The sequence below is a fragment of the Lacerta agilis genome, chromosome Z, assembly GCF_009819535.1.
Source record: "Lacerta agilis isolate rLacAgi1 chromosome Z, rLacAgi1.pri, whole genome shotgun sequence".
In the NCBI taxonomy this organism is placed as follows: domain Eukaryota; kingdom Metazoa; phylum Chordata; class Lepidosauria; order Squamata; family Lacertidae; genus Lacerta; species Lacerta agilis.
In genome coordinates, this window is record NC_046331.1 from 39,800,317 (window position 1) to 39,818,046 (window position 17,730).

At 41.3% G+C, this 17,730-nt stretch overlaps 1 protein-coding gene across 4 annotated transcripts in view; it reads right to left on the bottom strand.

Moving 5' to 3' along the window:
• AFF2 (AF4/FMR2 family member 2) overlaps window positions 1-17,730 on the bottom strand; it is a 384,550-nt gene that overhangs the window by 265,806 nt on the left and 101,014 nt on the right. For 3 of the 4 annotated variants that reach the window (XM_033137049.1, XM_033137048.1, XM_033137050.1), the window contains exon 2: window positions 9,217-9,337. In XM_033137049.1, coding sequence (XP_032992940.1) covers window positions 9,217-9,337 — 121 coding nt within the window. Of the gene's footprint in view, window positions 1-9,216; window positions 9,338-12,494; window positions 12,706-17,730 lie in introns of those variants that run through there. The other variant, XM_033137051.1, reaches the window with a different exon arrangement.

Here is a 17,730-nt window from a genome sequence, read left to right on the forward strand (position 1 = left end):
TCTCTTGTTGAGGTATGGAAAGAAAGTCTTCAGCATTTGTTTTGTCCCTGCTTAGTGTGTGAGGTAGGCACCCCTCACCACATAGGGATATAAGCAGTCAATAGAGTTCATACCCATTGGCTTGGGCTGCATGTGACATTTCAAGTTGAGAAAGAAAGGTACAAGAAGTGGTTAGTGCCTGCTCTGTTTGTAGTATCCCCTACAAACAGCAGCTGGAGTCCTCAAAGGCAAGTCCGGCCTTTGACCCTTGAGCTGCCAGCCTAGAGCAGGGGTAGCCAATGTAACGGCCTCCAGAACTACAATGCCCACCATCCTTAACCATTGGCCATGCTGGTTGGGACTGGTGGGTGTTGTAGAGCACAGCATCTGGAGGGGCTTCAGGCTGGGTACCCCAATGGAGAAGAAAAGGGAAGCGCGTAGAAAGGCTGGCAGCAATGGCAAACAGGACCCCCAGGCAGTCTACTATGTTAGACGGTGAAGGTTATAGCTATCTAAGGGTTTGTTCACATTACCATTTACTCCAGCGTGCTCCCGCCGCTGTTTTATCTAAGCCAGGTTCACACGACGTTAGCCACAATCCATCCGTGTCCCGCAGCCTTAAGGGAAATACTTCTCTTTGGATGTGTTTCTCCTGAAACCAGGTTCCATCCAGTTTGAAAACAGAAGCCACAGTTCTGTCACGCTCTGAACAAGTTTGGGTAGCTTTTGTGCATGCATGGGTTGGCAGTGCGCCCACACACCACAGGGGAAGAAATCGTTGGGTGAAGGCACCCCCCCTGCCCCTGATCTGGTGTGAACAGTGGTGGGAGAAAGCGACTGGGAAATGCACCGCAGGGGAAATGAGCTCCAGGCTGGTAGTGTGAGCAGAGCCGAACTCAGAGATTTCCAAACGGTGTTAGTGTGTCGGTGGCAGCCTTTAGGTGTGTTTGCAAAAGCTTCCCATGCTCCTTCCAGGGCTAGAAACCTCCAGTTTGCTAGTCAAACTGAATTAATGTGTCATGAAATGATGCATGTCTAAAAAGTGTGTCACTAACATGGAAAGTTTGGAAAGCTCTGGCCTAACTTGTATTACATTGTGAGGCAGAAAGCTTTATAAAGCTTTTCTTAATATTATTGTTCTGCTCGGTGCTTTTTCTGGGGGTACGTAGGGGTACACATACCCCTAAACATTTTGTGAATCTAAGTCTGGCCTCATTGAAGGGCAATATTTCAATATGAGTAAGATAATGAGAGTACCCCTAAACATTTTATATTATTTTTTTAGGGGTGGAAGCACTGGTTCTCCTACCATGAACTGTTACAGCTTTAGGTCAGCTTGGTTGTTTGACAACTTTCTTCTAAAGATTGCTTAAAATCTATTATAAAAGAAATTTATATCTATATAAATTGTTGCCAGCTAGATTTGGAAGTCCTCTGTTCTGTTTTCTAGAACCGTTTGGAGTCTGTTTTGCAAATCTATGATTCACAGTTATTTGCTGTGCAGCAGTTATTAAGCAAATCCTGACTCATTTTTGACATTATTATGTTTTCATCTCCAGTGCTTTTCTACTCTGTTTTCCAGACTGTTTCTTCTTTCTCACCCCAAAGAATCCATTTATATGAACAGGAATTTGTACACAGATTATTGCTCATTTTATAGGCCAAAGTTACATCAGAGCAGTAGCTAGAAATAATTTTTTTAAGAGAGGTAATTTACTAGGGGTAACTTGAGTCTGCCTCTAAAGGAAAGGCGAAGGGTAGCCAGGTGTGAATTGGCTTAAAGAAATTTAACGATTATACAAATTCCCCTGAAATAAATACATTTTTTTTGAGGCTATGAGTGATGTGCTTGTTTTTAAGTAGGGGTAATATCAACTATTTTATTCCACAGGAGGATGCAAATCCAGGAAATGACTGAAGAAAGTATGTAGTTTGCTGAGATTAAGAGTTTTAAATTGGGGTGGGTTCCAGCAGTGCCATTGCTCCTTTAGGAACGACAAATGCTGTTATATTTTCATCCCTGTTTCCTCTCCATTTTGATTATTTGTGATACTTAAAAGTGGAACTGGAGGAGGCATAATCAGCACCCATGTTTCTATCAATGCAACTGTAACAGAAAAAGGCAGATCTAAAGGTATTCAGTAGTTACTTTTTATCTCTGCTGCAAAATGAAATGGAAAATTATCTGGGTCTCTCTGGACGGGTGTATTCCTGAAAGTATATTCTGGCACATGTTCGTGACACAACAAAAGTGCATCAGTGGTGGGTTTATTATGCCATCTCCTACCAGTTCGAAAGCACATCAAAGTGCAAGTAGACAAATAGGTACCACATTGGCGGGAAGGTAAACGGCGTTTCTGTGCGCTGCTCTGGTTCGCCAGAAGCGGCTTCGTCATGTTGGCCACATGACCTGGAAGCTGTACACCGGCTCCCTCGGCCAGTAAAGCTAGATTAGCACCGCAACCCCAGAGTCATCCACAACTGGACCTAACGGTCAGGGGTCCCTTTACTTTTACCTTATTATGCCATATTAGTTGCTCTGCGATGCTTCCCCAATGCTACCACATTATTGCCGTGTGTGGAAGGCCTACAGCACATCAAACATGGAACAATAATAAACCAGAACATTTGTGGAATAAAAAGCTATGGGATTTCATGGAGGAAAGCCATCAGAAGAGTATCCCCAGTGATTACCACAACCTGGAGTGTTGTTAGATCATAGTCCTTAGCCCTGAACCCCAAATCTATTGAGGTGGCCCCAAACTCTTTTTCCCTTTCCCACCTTTTCTCAACATTATTTTTCAAAGAAGCCTTGCTCATAGGGTTAGTCTGCAAAACGCAGCACGGAGGAGACCTCAGCCACCCTGTCTTAATTCCCCAGTAGCACCCATCCATACAAATCAGGCAATGCAAATTTTATGCAAATGCACACTCATGCACCTGTGTCCCAAATCCGTTAAGTAGTTTGCAACACCCCTGATCATAACACTGGAGTACAAGATTATGAGGAAAAAGTTGGGGGAATAGAAAGAATGCATTTCTCCCCTTCTGGTTTTCCTCCGAGGGCTTCTATTCAAGGAGCTGTGCACTGAAGTAAATATTTAGAAAGCTCATCAATTGTGTAAAGCTAAGAATTACACTGTATACAAGGAACAGTTTTGGGTTTTTTAAAGCACACACATCAAAACTGAAAACAAAAAACCCCCTATTAAATTGGTAATTTTGAGTGGCAAAAAAGTGCATTCCGTTTAAGCTAAGAATAAGCTCTTTGTGTCTGACCCACCTCCTTCAACTGAAGCTGCACAATGAACTTGTTTGGGCAGCAGCCAAAGCTAGCCTAGGCTCAGCCCTCCCCCCCCCCCTCAATTTTTTAAACAAGGAGATTCCATTGTGCTTAAGGGACCGGGAGGAATTACGATGCAAATGGTGAACACTTGCTTGCTTGTTCTCCTCCTCTCCTATCCTCCTTGCAGTATTGCTGAGGCAGCATTTGTGTAAGGGGTGGGGGTGCTGGGCTGCTGCCACTTAGACAATTCTCGTCTTAAGGGTCTGGTTACGCTTTGCGGATTTTCACTTCTGGAAAGGTGAGGAAATGGGAATATCTGGTTGCCTGGTAACAGTTCAGTATCAACATCAGAGGCTGCTTTATACTGACTGAGACCCTTGGTCCATCTAGCTGACTGCCAGTCATTCTCCAGGGTTACAGGCAGGCATCTCTCCCAGCCATACCTGGAGATGCTGAGGATTGAACCTGGTATTAATCAACTTTAAGGTAACTTCATATGTTCCTATGAGATCCCTTATGTGTATGCAGGCGTCAGCTTGGCCAGCAAGAATTATAACGAGCTAATATATTTTCTATGTTGCTTGGAAGGCTGATCTCTATCATTCAGGGGGTAGTCATCACCCAGTTACAGGTGTCTGGAATAAAAATTTGATCAGGTACTGCATGGATCCCAGTTGTCTGATTCTACAGTAAGCTTTCTCCTAACTTTCTTTCTTTCTTTCTTTCTTTCTTTCTTTCTTTTTCTTTCTTATGAAGAACTAGTTGAAAACCCATTTCACCTATGCAGGTTTTTTTCTGAAGACTTAGGGAATCATAGAATGGTAGAGTTGAAAGGTACCCCAAGGTCCAACCCCCTGCAATGCAGGAATCTCATGTAAAGCATACATGATAGATGGCCATCCAACCTCTACTTAAAAACCTCTAATGAAGGGGAGTCCACTAAGACATAAACTCCAGGTCTGGTTTGACTCACTGGTATAATTCTTCACACTCATTTAGAGTCCTTGATGAATAGCAAAATGTGACCCTCCCTCCTTTTTTTAAAAAAGTGTTTAATCAAGTAACATTTTGCTTTTCCTAGAGTAAAGTGGCATCTGGCTGTAGTTGTTCATGTCCCAGGCAATGGACATCAAGACACAATTTGCAAGCTACAGTTACTTGTTTCTTTGAGTCTTTCAGAAGTAGAGACTTCTGCAGACAAGGAGATGAGCTCTGGTTTTAGCAAGTGCTGGGAAAAATGCCTTTTAAAAAAAGTTCCACATAATTCTTTCCACAACCAGCTGGCCATGTTCCACACCATCTGGGACTTTCTTTCAAGCCAACTGGCTTAAAAGACCATGTTAAAGGTCCTACTGGCCCATTAATGTGCTGAGATGCAGGTGATTCTAATCATTAAGGTTAGAGTTCTGTATCACTCTTCTCTACAGAAATATACTGCTATCTACATAAATTATTTCCTACAAAAAGATTCATCTTTCCCTTTTGGGTAGATTTCCTCTTGTTTATTGTTTCCATTCTTTCGACTTGACTCCCCTTTCTTTATTCTCTTATCATCTCAGTGGCCCATAAAGCTCACTTTGCACTGAAGCAACTGGGTTCAATTTCTCAGTTTGAACTATTCCACATCAGTGATAAATGTCTGCATGAAAGGGTTTTAGCTGAATTTCTCCAATGGAGCTGAAGGACACTGTGACAACCAAAAGTGTCAGTGAATAAGAGACTATTCGCTTGGGGTAACCATATAAAAGCAGTTACAGTTACCTACCTGTAATTTTTTTTTATTTTTTTATTTTGTTTTGCATATAAAAGCAGTCCAAGACCCTTAAAAAGAGGTGTAAGACAAGGAGATAGCCAATCACCTAAGGTATCTACAGTCAACTTGGAAGATGTATTTAAAAAGCTGGGATGGTCAGAAAAAGGAATCAACATCAATGGAAGATATTAAATCATATACAATATGCAGATGATATAGCCATAAGTAAAAAAAAAAAAAACTACAAGAAATGCTGGAAGAACAAAATGAATAATTAAAAAAGGGATGAAGGTGAATCTAGCCAAGATTAAAATAATGTTTGAAGAAGAGAATGATATACTATTATAAAACAAAGAAACAGAGCACATTGAAGAAAACATGAATTTAGGATTTTTTAAAAAAATCATATTGAGAACAGAAAACCAAACAGAAATAGGGAGGAAAATAAAACAATCTTGGGCAGCCTTTGGAAAACTCAGCTTTAAGATGAAAAATAGAAATATTTCCTTAGACTTGAAAGCTAAAGTGTTAGTAGTAATAAATAATAATAATAATAATAATAATAATAATAATAATAATAATAATAATTTATTACTTATACCCCGCCTATCTGGCCAGGCCTCCCCAGCCACTCTGGGCAGCTCCCAACAGAATATTAAAAACACAACAAATCATTCAACATTAAAAAACCTCCCTAAACAGGGCTGCCTTCAGATGTCTTCTAAAAGTCAGATGGTTGTTTATTTCTTTGACATCTGATGGGAGGGCGTTCCACAGGGTGGGCACCACTACCAAAAAGGCCCTCTGCCTAGTTCCCTGTAACCTCACTTCTCGCAGGGAGGGAACCACAAGAAGGCCCTCGGTGCTGGACCTCGGTGTCTGGGCTGAATGATGGGGGTGGAGACACTCCTTCAGGTATACTGGGCCAATTACCTGTGTATATTACCTGTGATGTGTACCAGATGGCACTGTGGAACCCACTTTTTCTCTACTTGTTTCTCTGTTTAAATTTGCAATGCGTTTAACTGAAACGCTTCTTTGATGTATCTAGATCCAGCCTATGACACAGAGAAGTATGAACACCTTCAGAATAACACCACGTGCTCTGGAATGAGCAATGTCATGAGAAAGAAAAACTAACAACTGGATGTAACAAAGATAGAAAGTTATGGCTGTAATGGAAAAGGCCATGAAGTTAAAATGGACAAATGATGGACAAATGAAGAGGTGCTTCAGGTCAAAAAGAATAAAACAGTGTCAGTATGGAGGCCCTACAATCTCAAAAGACCAAGGAGACAACCGCCTATGTGATGGGTGGATAATCCAAAATCTGCAGCAGGTTTTATGTGGATGCAGGAAGCAATGGAAAGATTTGGAAGATGTGAGATGTGGCAAAAGAAGCAGCAGAAACAGAATACAAACAGCTGTCCTGATGAAATTTCAGAGAACTTGGATAATTGAGTGATTTGGATAAGCAGGCATCATCAAGTCACAGGGTTTCTCCCATCATTGCCAAATTAAGATTAACATAAACTAGCAAAGCTTCATGGACCAACAGGGATGTTATGAGTGAGAGCAATGACAATCAGAAGTGAAGATCCAATTAATGTGGACACTGAAATGATCAAAAGGTATCCTAATTTATGCTGTGAACTGCCCCGAGATCTACAAAGGAAGGGTGGTATACAACTTTAATAATTTATTTATTCATTTTAATTTAAGGAACAGGGGTCATATCTCAACAGAAGAGCTAGGGATGTAAGGAGACAGTGACTTCTGTCCCATTCTGTGTTCGTTGTAATCAGCAGTGTTTCTGTGCTGCTACAGTTCGGAGTCTTACATTATTCAATTTGCTATGAGCTATGACTGGGACTAATGTAATTAATTACATAATTAGTTTCAATGCATTTCAGTGGAAGGGAAACACCAAAAACAATGCGAAAATAGCATAATTGTTTACATAATGCTTAGTGATTAAAAATAATGATTATAGAAAATAACAATGAATTCTGCCTCGAATTCACTTGTGTGATTTGCACTTGTGACCTCGGACAATAATGCCTTCAGATCCAGGCTTATTCCACAGAGAAGACTTGAAAGGTTTCATCTTCCACATTATCTGTTCGTTATGTGAACCCTAGGTGGTATTTGCCAAAGACTGTCATTGATGGAAAGGAAAAAAGGAATCTGTGCATTTCAATCCAGCTGAATTCTTTAGGGAATGCTTTTGGGTGATCATCAAAGCAGCAGAGACAGTCAAATGGGGAACATCCCTTGGCGATGAAAATCACAGGCAAGGAAGTCCCTTGGAGGATTTTCAGAAGAGGCTCTGCTACCCTGCTGATATGCTGTACATTTTCAACCATTCTCCCAAAAGACAGCTTTGGATGGTTATGACAGTAAAAGAGAGAGAGAGAGAGAGTTTCCTCCTTTGCTTCAGGAAGAATTGTTTTTCCGCATGAGGTGTATACCTTTTTAACCATCTAGGGATTGTGTGCCAGTTTGGAAGCAATGGAGGTGGCAGGATATGCCAAGTGTTTTCTAGTTAAAATTTTCAGATTGAAACTAGTGGGTTGTCATTCCTGCATAAAGGCACTTAGGCTGCGTGAACAGATTCACATTCTCTCCCCTGCCAATCCTGTCCAGTTCCGTTGTTTTGCCTGGTGGTTACTGCTTCAACACTATTTCTCTCGATACCATTGCTTCCACCTGGATTAGCCTGACGAGTGATATGAACCAATCAGGGATCATCTAGCAAACATAATGATGATACACCATTTTGTGACAAGATGAGATCTTGCTATGTGATGCGGGGGAGGACTTGAGATTACATGAATTGGAACATTTCCTTAAGTGACAAAGAAGAAGAAGAAGAAGAAGAAGAAGAAGAAGAAGAAGAAGCCGCCAAAACAGTGGGGCAGGGGGAGAGGGGGAATAAGCATTGGTGAAATAGTATGTGACAGAACAGTATTTTTCAGCTAAGATCTTTATGCTAAGGAACCTGCATAATTAACTAATGAGCAAGATAACTGAGCAGGTCCAGGGGAGGATGATTTTGGTAGGATCCAATCCAGAGGTTACTTGCATGGGTTAAGGAGATTCTCTCAGTATTGCTCATTGTTGTTCTGCTAGTTTTATATTTCTTGGATTTTGCTATGAGTTCTGGCAAGAATTCCGGATTCTGGAATGTTCCAAAGGATTTTTATTTTGTGAAATATATATTCACAACAGCAATTAATGAGCAACGCACTTCCCTTTATATGATGTTTATATTCCTGTGAAAAGTTTGGTGGGAGAGGGGAAAGTTATAAATTCAAAGAACCACCATCCTCAGTCTTTAATGAAAAGTGATAATAATAATAATAAACATTATTATTCTTATTTTTTTAAAAAAAACCTTGTAAAATTCAGCTAAGATAGGGGAAAATAAATAAAAAATAAATAATTTCAGGTGCCTTCTGGGGGTCCTATTTAAATTTAGTTTGTGGTGGCATAGGTTTTTTTATAAAAAAAAACTGGAAAAATAGAAAATATAAAGCCCCCCTTTCCTGACTGCAGAATTCCAAATATATGCATCCGGGAGAAGAAAGGCATCTGGCATTTCTGTGTATTATGTAGATATCACTACTAAACCCATTTTTGGGCTATACCTTTTCATACAGAAGAAAAAGGCTGTGCACAATAAAAAGCTAGCCTAGCTTGCAAGTTTTCTATATTCTGAGAAAAGGAGCATTTATCTACGCAAGCTTTAGCTCCCAACATGCAACCTGAAGTGGCACAGTCCAGTCACAGGTTGAAAACCTCAGCGAAAGCAGGGCCTTGACGGTCAACTCGCCTGGCTTTCTTGCAGTGATATCATATTCAAGAAATCTCCATAGTGGGAACTGCCACTGAATTGTTTCAGTGCTAATTATTCTTGCTATTGTAACATCCCTCTGCAGACTAGGGTACTTCAACCGCTGGGTGGATCTCATGCAGATGAACTCAGTGGCAGCCTAGAGGACCCCCAATTACCACAGATAATTAAACCAGTCAATGCGCTTCTGTGAAAGCTTATTTTGCAGTCCATGAAACCAAGAGGATGCCCTCAGTGCTGCTATCCTCTCTGAGGGACTGACGTGTGATTAATGTTTGGTGAAATTGCGGGGGGTGGGGAGCGCTGTTTCAAATGAAATGAATCAATCAGTTGATTGTTTACCTTGTAGGGTTCTCCAAAGAGGTTAAAGCCAGATGTAAAGAAGTCTTCATCCTGCTGGACCTCTTGATTTCTCCTTTCCCATTCTTTCCTCTTTAGTGCGTTCCGATCTTGTTCATAATGACTAGAATTTTGAAAAGAGAGAGAGAGAAGCTGCTATTCTTCTTCGTACTAAGACATTGTTCTCACCAGCGTTAAGTGGAAAGCCTTTCCCAGACCCATAATACCAAACTGCCAGTTATTCAGGTGGGCCACCGGATCCAGACATTCCTATTTCCAGGACTGGAGGTCCCTGTACCAACTGCCGAGGTTTGTGCCAGGTTTTCAGCCCAGCTCCCAATCACCCCCCACCCCCAGGACCGCACAGCAGAGAAGATGGCAAGTCAAAATGAACTTCAGGATCATTGCCAAAGTGCCCAGCTACATGTGAGGCTACTGAGGAGAAGGTGGAAGCAGATAAAAACCTCTCTGCTTGGATCACAGCCTGGTTGAGAGCCAGGGATGGTTGTTGCTCAAATCTTTTAGAGTTATATGAGCAGAATTCCCTGATCTGGACCTTGTGCAGCATATGAATCAATAAGTTCTCCACACCAAGAAAGCGTTCCAAAGTTTTACCGCAACTGTCTTTAAACTTGTTACAAAACCCTGTTGTAAATACAAATCAAACACGTTGCACGTAAACAACTAATTCCCCCCCCCCAAGTCATTTTTGCAGTTTGACTAGATTGCATTCAGTTAGCTTAGTTTTAGACCCAATTCTGGCAGATAGGGCTGGACGATATCTGGTTTTCAGCACTGTGATATATCACCAGCTAAACATCGTGATATACTGATATATCATGATGTCTGATGTAAGAATGGAGCTACGTAGAGACATTGGCTGGCTTCATGGTTTTTCTTGCATTGTGATTTTTGCATGCCACACACAATACACAAACCATGATTCTCAATATATTGCCAGGTAAAAATTATGAAACTGATACAGACTTCAAACCAGTTTTGGATGATATATCAATATCGCCAGCCCTATTGGCAGGTGCAAAAATCTAAATCAAAGCATAGAGTCAACATGATGCTATAGTCAGACTTTCTTGCTTACATAAATTGTCTAATAAACAATTCACAGGTGGAGAAAAAACAACAACACATTTCAGTCTGCTGTCCCCTGCCCAAGGGTGGAAAAAAGGAATGTCCAGAAAGTTTACATTTCTGGAGGGGTAGGTTGCAAAGTGAAGGGAAGGTCCAAAACCTTGGAGAGCTGTTAACAGACTGAATAGACATTTCTGGGCTGGATGGGCTAACAATCCAAACTGACATAAGGGAACTTCCTGAGTTGAACCCAGAGCTTTCTTCCTAGATAGGATGTACGTACTTCACCACTTTTTCATAGGCAAAATACCATGATAACTACAGTAGTTTAAACTGTTCTATCTATCTATCTATGGCAAGCAGGGCTACGTGTGTGAGAGACATTTTAATAAGAGAAATTTACGCAACCAGAATATTGTAACAGGAGCTTTGTTTTAATTAAAAAAAACACCCCACTTTTATTGCTGCTTTACGTGTTTAATTAAATCCCACCAATCTAATCCGGTCTGACATAAATCATTACTAAAAACATAATTATATAGTAAATAAGCAATATACCATTTAGTATTTTCTAGTAGGTTAAAAAGTAGATTAATAAAAATCAAGCTCTATAATTGCTCAAATCAATGTACATAATTATAGTCTGTCCTTCTAGGTAGCACAGATATGTAACAAATGGGATACATTGGCTGTTAGCTGTAAATCAGCACTTTAAAACAGAATGGTTGTGTTGACAAGTCTGAGAGAGATCCTTTGTTTAGGAAATAAAACAAATGAGAAACTTGATTTTAAGATTCCAGTTACTACACACCCAAAGCCTCTTGCTTTATCATTAAATGATTTGTGTGAATCGACTTTAAATTGCATATTGGCAGCCAAGTCCTAAAAATTTGCACCAAAATATCTGCTTGAGCAAATCCATTAAAATGGACCTTAGTGGGATGTTTTAGGAACACAGGAAGCTGCCTTCTACTTAGTCAGATCAACCAGTATTGTCTGCACTGACTGGCAGCAGTATACCATTGTTTCAGGCAGGAGTCTTCTGCATGCCCATCACTGAGCTGTGACCTTTCCACAACTGATAACAGGACAGTGCACCTGAGAGCAGCAGACTTGCAAGGGGGACATAAGGGAGGCTGTATGATGCACACAGCTCTGTCCTCGAGCAATTTTTGCTGCCTTAGGCAGCTGCCTCATTCTGCTTCGTGGTAGGGCTGGTTCTGAGAAAGTGTAAGTGGAGTGGGTTAGTAGCTTGGGGGTACTTCTGGATCCTTGGCTGTCACCTGAGGCTCAGGTTGCCTCATTGCTGAGTGCCTTCCATCAGCTTCAACTGGTGGCCCAACTGTGTCCCTATCCTGACAGAGATAGCCTAATTTGTGTTGTCTATGCTCTGCTTACCTCAAAGTTAGAACCTCTCAGATGGGCACGATTGCCATTATAAGAGAACAAAGGAAGTGTTTGTTGTGTATTCTGGCACCTCTTTTTTTCCTAGAAAAATAGCACTGATTATAACCTAGATGTTACCAGAAATTAGGCCATCCCTGTCCAGATAGGGACACAGTTGGGCCACCTGTTGAAGCTGATGGGAGGCACTCCACACCCATGATTCACCCATGAATACAGCAGTAAAGAACCGGTATACTGGCCCAAATTCTGTCCTGTGGTTTTCTGTTTCAATGGGGTTCCAAATGGATTATATCTGGAACCAATTAACACAAAATGAGCACAAAGCTTCCACTGTATTCCATTAGGTTTCCAGAAGTGGCTTTTATGTCATGTGAAAACTCAAACGTAACACAGTAATTAACAGTTAGGGGAATGTCAGTGAAACAGAATAAGCTGCCATGTGAATGAAGGAAAAGCCATTTGGGTCTATACTTCTGTGTTAAATAACATGACCAATTTGCCAATGGAATGCGGCTGTGTGGGTTGGTGGAGGATTAAGACCTTAACTCACCCTCACAGTTTACTACCTGTCAAGTCCAGCTGCCATACTTCATGCTCAACTGCACCTCCCTTTTACTTTTTGCTTATGGGTTTGGAAACCGCTAAGAAGACGACAGAACATCCATGGAATGCATTTGGTCCAGATGTTCTAGCTGTTGGCCCCTCATTTACAACTTTTAGCCTGATGCCCCACATATTTCTTTATCTTACATCTGAATGAGTCAAAGCTGATGGGTAGAACTTACTGGGTAAAGCTCTTTCTCCTTGTGCCTTTCAAGAAACAGTAGGCACCTCCTACCCATTTTGCTCCTGTCTACTTTGAGTCAAGCCCAAGGAGACCACAAAGTGCTCCTCTTAAGACACTGCAGGAGTCACATAGTTCGAAATACACTGAAGTGGGTGAGAGCAGGGATGGTGAACCTGCTTCTTAATGTGGACTAAAGCATCTTTGAGAACTTTTACTGCTATGTATTCTCAGATCAATGAGCTGAGGTTGAGATTCCAACCATACATTCACTGTGATGTCACAAATCACACGGCATAGCTGAAATCCAACAGTGTTGTGCTTTTGCGTGTCTCTGTGTGGGTTGCCTGGAAGAGTGCTGTCAAGTCCCACTGTCATAAAGTCACAACATGCTTTGCAGCCAGTGATTTTGGCTTCCCATTCCAACTATTTTGGAGAAGGATGAACTACATTGCAATTATGTTCTCTGATGCTGCACTACTTGTTAAGAGTAGAAGTCACACACAAGTCTTGTGCTCTCAAGACTTATAATGCACAGTCACTTCAGATCTGTTTGATAGAAGATGGCGGGTTCTGAACCCCAGACCACAACGCTGCCACGGATAACACTCACAGTCAAAAAGGGTATTTTATCTCCCTCTGCTGTCTCTAATTACTTTCCATCCATACTATACATTTAAAGCAGACTCATATACCTTCAAGCAATCACAGATTCCCCCAAGGAATCACGAGCAGTGTAGTTTGTAAAGGGTATTGAGAGTTGTTAGGAGACCCCTATACCCTTCAAGGCACTACAGTTTCCCAGAGTGTCCTGGGAAGAGGAACTGATTTGTTAAACCATTCTGTGAATAGTAGCCTCCTAACAACTCTCAGCACCCTTAACAAACTACACCTCCCAGTACTAGCCTGTAGTAGCTCTGCCTCCATTGCCGGTGGCAGAAATGCTTCTGAATACCAGCTGCTGTAGACCACAGAGGAGGGCAGAGTGCTCTTGTGCTTGGGTCCTGCTTAAGGGTTTTCCACCGGGATCTGGGTAGCCATTGTAAGAACAGGGGGGGAGCCATGACTGTTTAAAGTGCTATGATGCAGCTTTAATTGTATAATGCAAATGGTGTTATATATGTGTGTGTTTGTGTGCCTGTGTGTGCAGTATGCTGAGCAAGTACTGGTGGGACCCTTGGAAGGGTATCCAGCTATGTTTTACCCATTGAAATTAAGGAATCTCAGTTAGTCATGGTCCTTAATTTCAATGGATCTACTCTGAGTAAGACTAACACTGGATACAACCCCAAGTATCTTGGGATGAATGGATGGATCTTAATCTTTCTTTAGCTGTGCATGTAAGTTGTAGCCTACTTAATTTATCTCATGCAAGAGCCATTGAGAACTGACCCTACCCCTAATTGCAAAGGCCTACCTTAAGTGGTGCTGTGGTCTAAACCACAGAGCCTAGGGCTTGCCAATCAGAAGGTCATCGGTTCGAATCCCTGGTGGAAAGTAAACAGCGTTTCCGTGCCCTGCTCTGGTTCATCAGAAGCAGCTTAGTCATGCTGGCCACATAACCCGGAAACTGTACGCCGGCTCCCTTGGCCAGTAAAGCGAGATGAGCGCTGCAACCCCAGAGTTGTCCGCGATTGGACCTAATGGTCAGGGGTCCCTTTAACTTTTACCTTAAGTTCTACTGGTTGCTTTGATCTTATGCAAATACACATAAGCACACCACCCACTCTCACATATAAAAATTCACCTTCCAGACATGGTCACACATATACATGATAAAGAACAATATATTCCCACATGTCTGCTGGGAATGAATTTAATCTCCATTCTAGCTTTTCTGCACCAGGAAGATAACCCAATATCGATGTTTGCCTTTTCAGCTCAGCATGCCAATGTACTGAAAGATTCACACAGTGTGACATAATGAGGAATGAGCTGTGCTGTGATGGGTTTTTTTTGCAGGGTATAAAGTCACTGATTCCTCACTGAAGCCACAATTACTAATTTGAAGCGCTGTCTAATTAAAACCACAGCTATGTATTTAGCCTCTTGTTATACCTACTACAGTTTTATAATTACAGAGACCTCTTTATCTACTCAATTAAAGTTCTCCGGATGCAGGCAGGTTGTGTTTGAACCCAAACACCCAAAAGGGGCAAGAGGGGTCCCATGTAACCATCTCCTTGATGATTCCTTAGCTTTGCATTCTTGTTTTCACATGGAAGGAAAACTGAATAAATGAAGCCACAATAAATGTACTGGAAATCTCAGGAGAGAAACCCACACAGTGAAATTGGTCCCAGTACCTGTAGCTGCACAGAAGCCAAGATACTTTACTGTTGCAGAAGGTAAGGTTCAGCAAAACAGTATGCTTTTGCAAATACAGTACAGATAGATAGAAATACAAAGTATTTCTGATGCTCTAAACAAGTTCAGAGAATTAATATGTAACACCATACAAGTAACACAGACTAACTGCAGACTCACAGACTAAGAAAAACTGAGCTGACTGCTCAGATATCACAGATATAGTCAGCGCACTGGGCTATTATCATAGTAACTGGCTTGGCTGATCTTGCACCTTCAATTAGCTCATCCACAGGGTGATTTACACTCATGAAGGAAATCAACTTCTCATGTTGAGTTACTCCAACAAAATGCTCAGATTGAAATCTGGGGGAAATACAATTGCTTTCTCTGACTTCTTCTGCTGCTTCCTTCCTGAATTTGTCATGTGGGTGATCCTACCAAACCAGGAATCACATAGTAGTACTACATTGTCATGTGACATGACAAGATATCAGAAAATAAAACAATTGGTTAATCAGTTTTGACTACATTATGATGTCACTGAGGGCAAAACAGAGGTTATGAGTGAGGGCAAGTGAAAGCAATGGAAGTCTTCATTGTGATGAAGACTGGGAGGAAATTGCTGAGTAAAGGAGGTGTTTTCGGCATGGCTGAAAACTGTTATGAGGAATTGTGACTAGCATCAGTTCAGCCCTGTTTAGGTTTGTTTGTATGCTACTGTCTTTACATTGGCTTTAGTCCACTCACATGATCTGCTATCCTAAAATAAACTCAGATTTGTTTACCTATTACAGGGCTCGGGTAGGAAGATGAATTTTCCTCCAGCAGAAAATTCCATTACTCCTAACTCATGTCTTGTTCATGTCTAGATACATGATCCTGGTATGCAGGCATGGGTGGGATGTCAAATTAAGCATTCTATAATGGCATCTACTGATTTGTGACTGGCTTGAGACAGTTGTGGTGGGATGACAGGATGTGAGAGGCTGATTCCTTGACCCTCTCATGATAACAATCCAGAAATAAGTTTAAGTTTTTTTCCTTTGCATGAAGCTACTTTGAAAGCTGCAAGTTCAAACATGCTGTTTTAGGGTCCACTGTACAGCATCTGATTTGCATGCAGAAGTTTCAAGCTTCACTCTCTGGAATCTCTCCATGAACGGCTGGGAAAGAACCCTCCCTACAACCCTGTATTGCTGCTGCCACTCAGTGTAGTCAATACTGATAGGGTTGCCAGATATCCAGGTTTGCCTTGGCCCCTCCAGGTGGCAGGTGGAGGGTTTGAATCTCCAGGTGGGCAAAAGCACTTTAAAAACGTTTTAAAAGAAATTTTTAAAAAGAAAACCATAATCTGTGTGCAGCTTGCAAGCTTCAGCCTGGCAGGAGCTGGCTGCAAATCATTGCATAGGTTCTTGGGGTGGGTGGTGGTGGTGGTGGTGAGGCTCTGTACTCCTTTACTTTCTCTATCCACCTCAGTCTCTGCAGTGGAGACTGCAGAGTCCGGACTAGAGGTATTTATTTCCATATGAAGTGAAATGGAGACTAGATGGATTATTTCAGTGGAAAGTAGGTGGAGTGGGGGGCTGGCTCAGAGGCAGAAGAAAAGTAAATATTGGATCAGGAAATTCACACTGCCATTTCAGTTACCCCCCCCCCCTTCTGTCTCTGGGGCAGCCCCTTCCCCTGACATAATCCAATTGGGAACTCTAAACATGAGCATAATAAATCACTTTGGATGTGTAAAAGAATAGAGTGATGCAGGGGAAGCAAGTACATTTTAGGAAAAAATAGTTTTCCAACCTAAAATCTGGATTGAAGACAGCTATACTGATTCACAAAAGGGTCGTGTCCCCCCCCCCAGTCCAGTAGTATTTTTGACCACCACCCCTGACACTACCAAGATCTTAAACAAAGAGCTTGGGGAGAAGACAGTGACCATGTGTAAAGTAGGTATTTGGAAAGGTTTTCTCTTGGTGTGAAAATAGAATCCTTGCATTTTTTTTTTACTTGCACTGACTACAACTTCCTTCATGAATGCAAAACTTCCACTGTACTTGGGAACACCTTTAGCTAAGGTTTCTATCTTAATGTCCAAGAAGTGACACATCTACTCATTTGTCAGACTTCCTGCATTTAACTTGAATGAAAGGATGGAAATGGAAAAGTGGGGAGGGAGAACAGAATGGAGTATCCTGCATAATGGCTGGCTGGCTATTTGCCCCGTGCGTTTTGTTGCAGGACCTACTTGATTTAAAATAAAAGCAAGCTTGTGAGCAGTCCAGGACCATTATTAATCAGTAACAGGTTTAAAACAAATTTCCAGAGGGACAGCTGTGTTAGTTAGGTTGCAGCAAAAGCAGCAAAGAGTCCTGTGACACCTTAATGAAGACTAAACAATTTTGAGACAAACACACTTAAAGACTTTTTTAAAAGACTAATAAATTTAAAACAGCTATCTCCTCGGGAAACTTTCGCTCCTGCTGGCTCCAATTCTACTGTTTAATAACATCACCACTTAACAGACAGTTGAATCAGATTAATCACAGTACAGCATGTTAATTAAGAAAATGGTATGCAATGCACATATTTTGTCTATACACATTTATGCATCATTTCTGATTTTTGCCAGAATGACTACCTCTTTCAAACAAATATTTATCACTGCACTTCAAAATCAATCTTTTGTCTATTAAATATAGATGGTTCTATCTTTGATGTTCAACAGTTACATACCGAAGTTCTCGGGATGACCATTTTTTTTTATTTACACAGAGTGCTAAATCTGTCCAAGATTTGCGTAATGCAATGTGACAAATGACAGCACACTTGATACAAAAATAAGAGATTAAAGTATATCTACGAAAACTCCCACTGCAGGACCCAAAGGCAGTTTATGGAAATTTTAGTTGTAGGGTTGGAATCAGGAT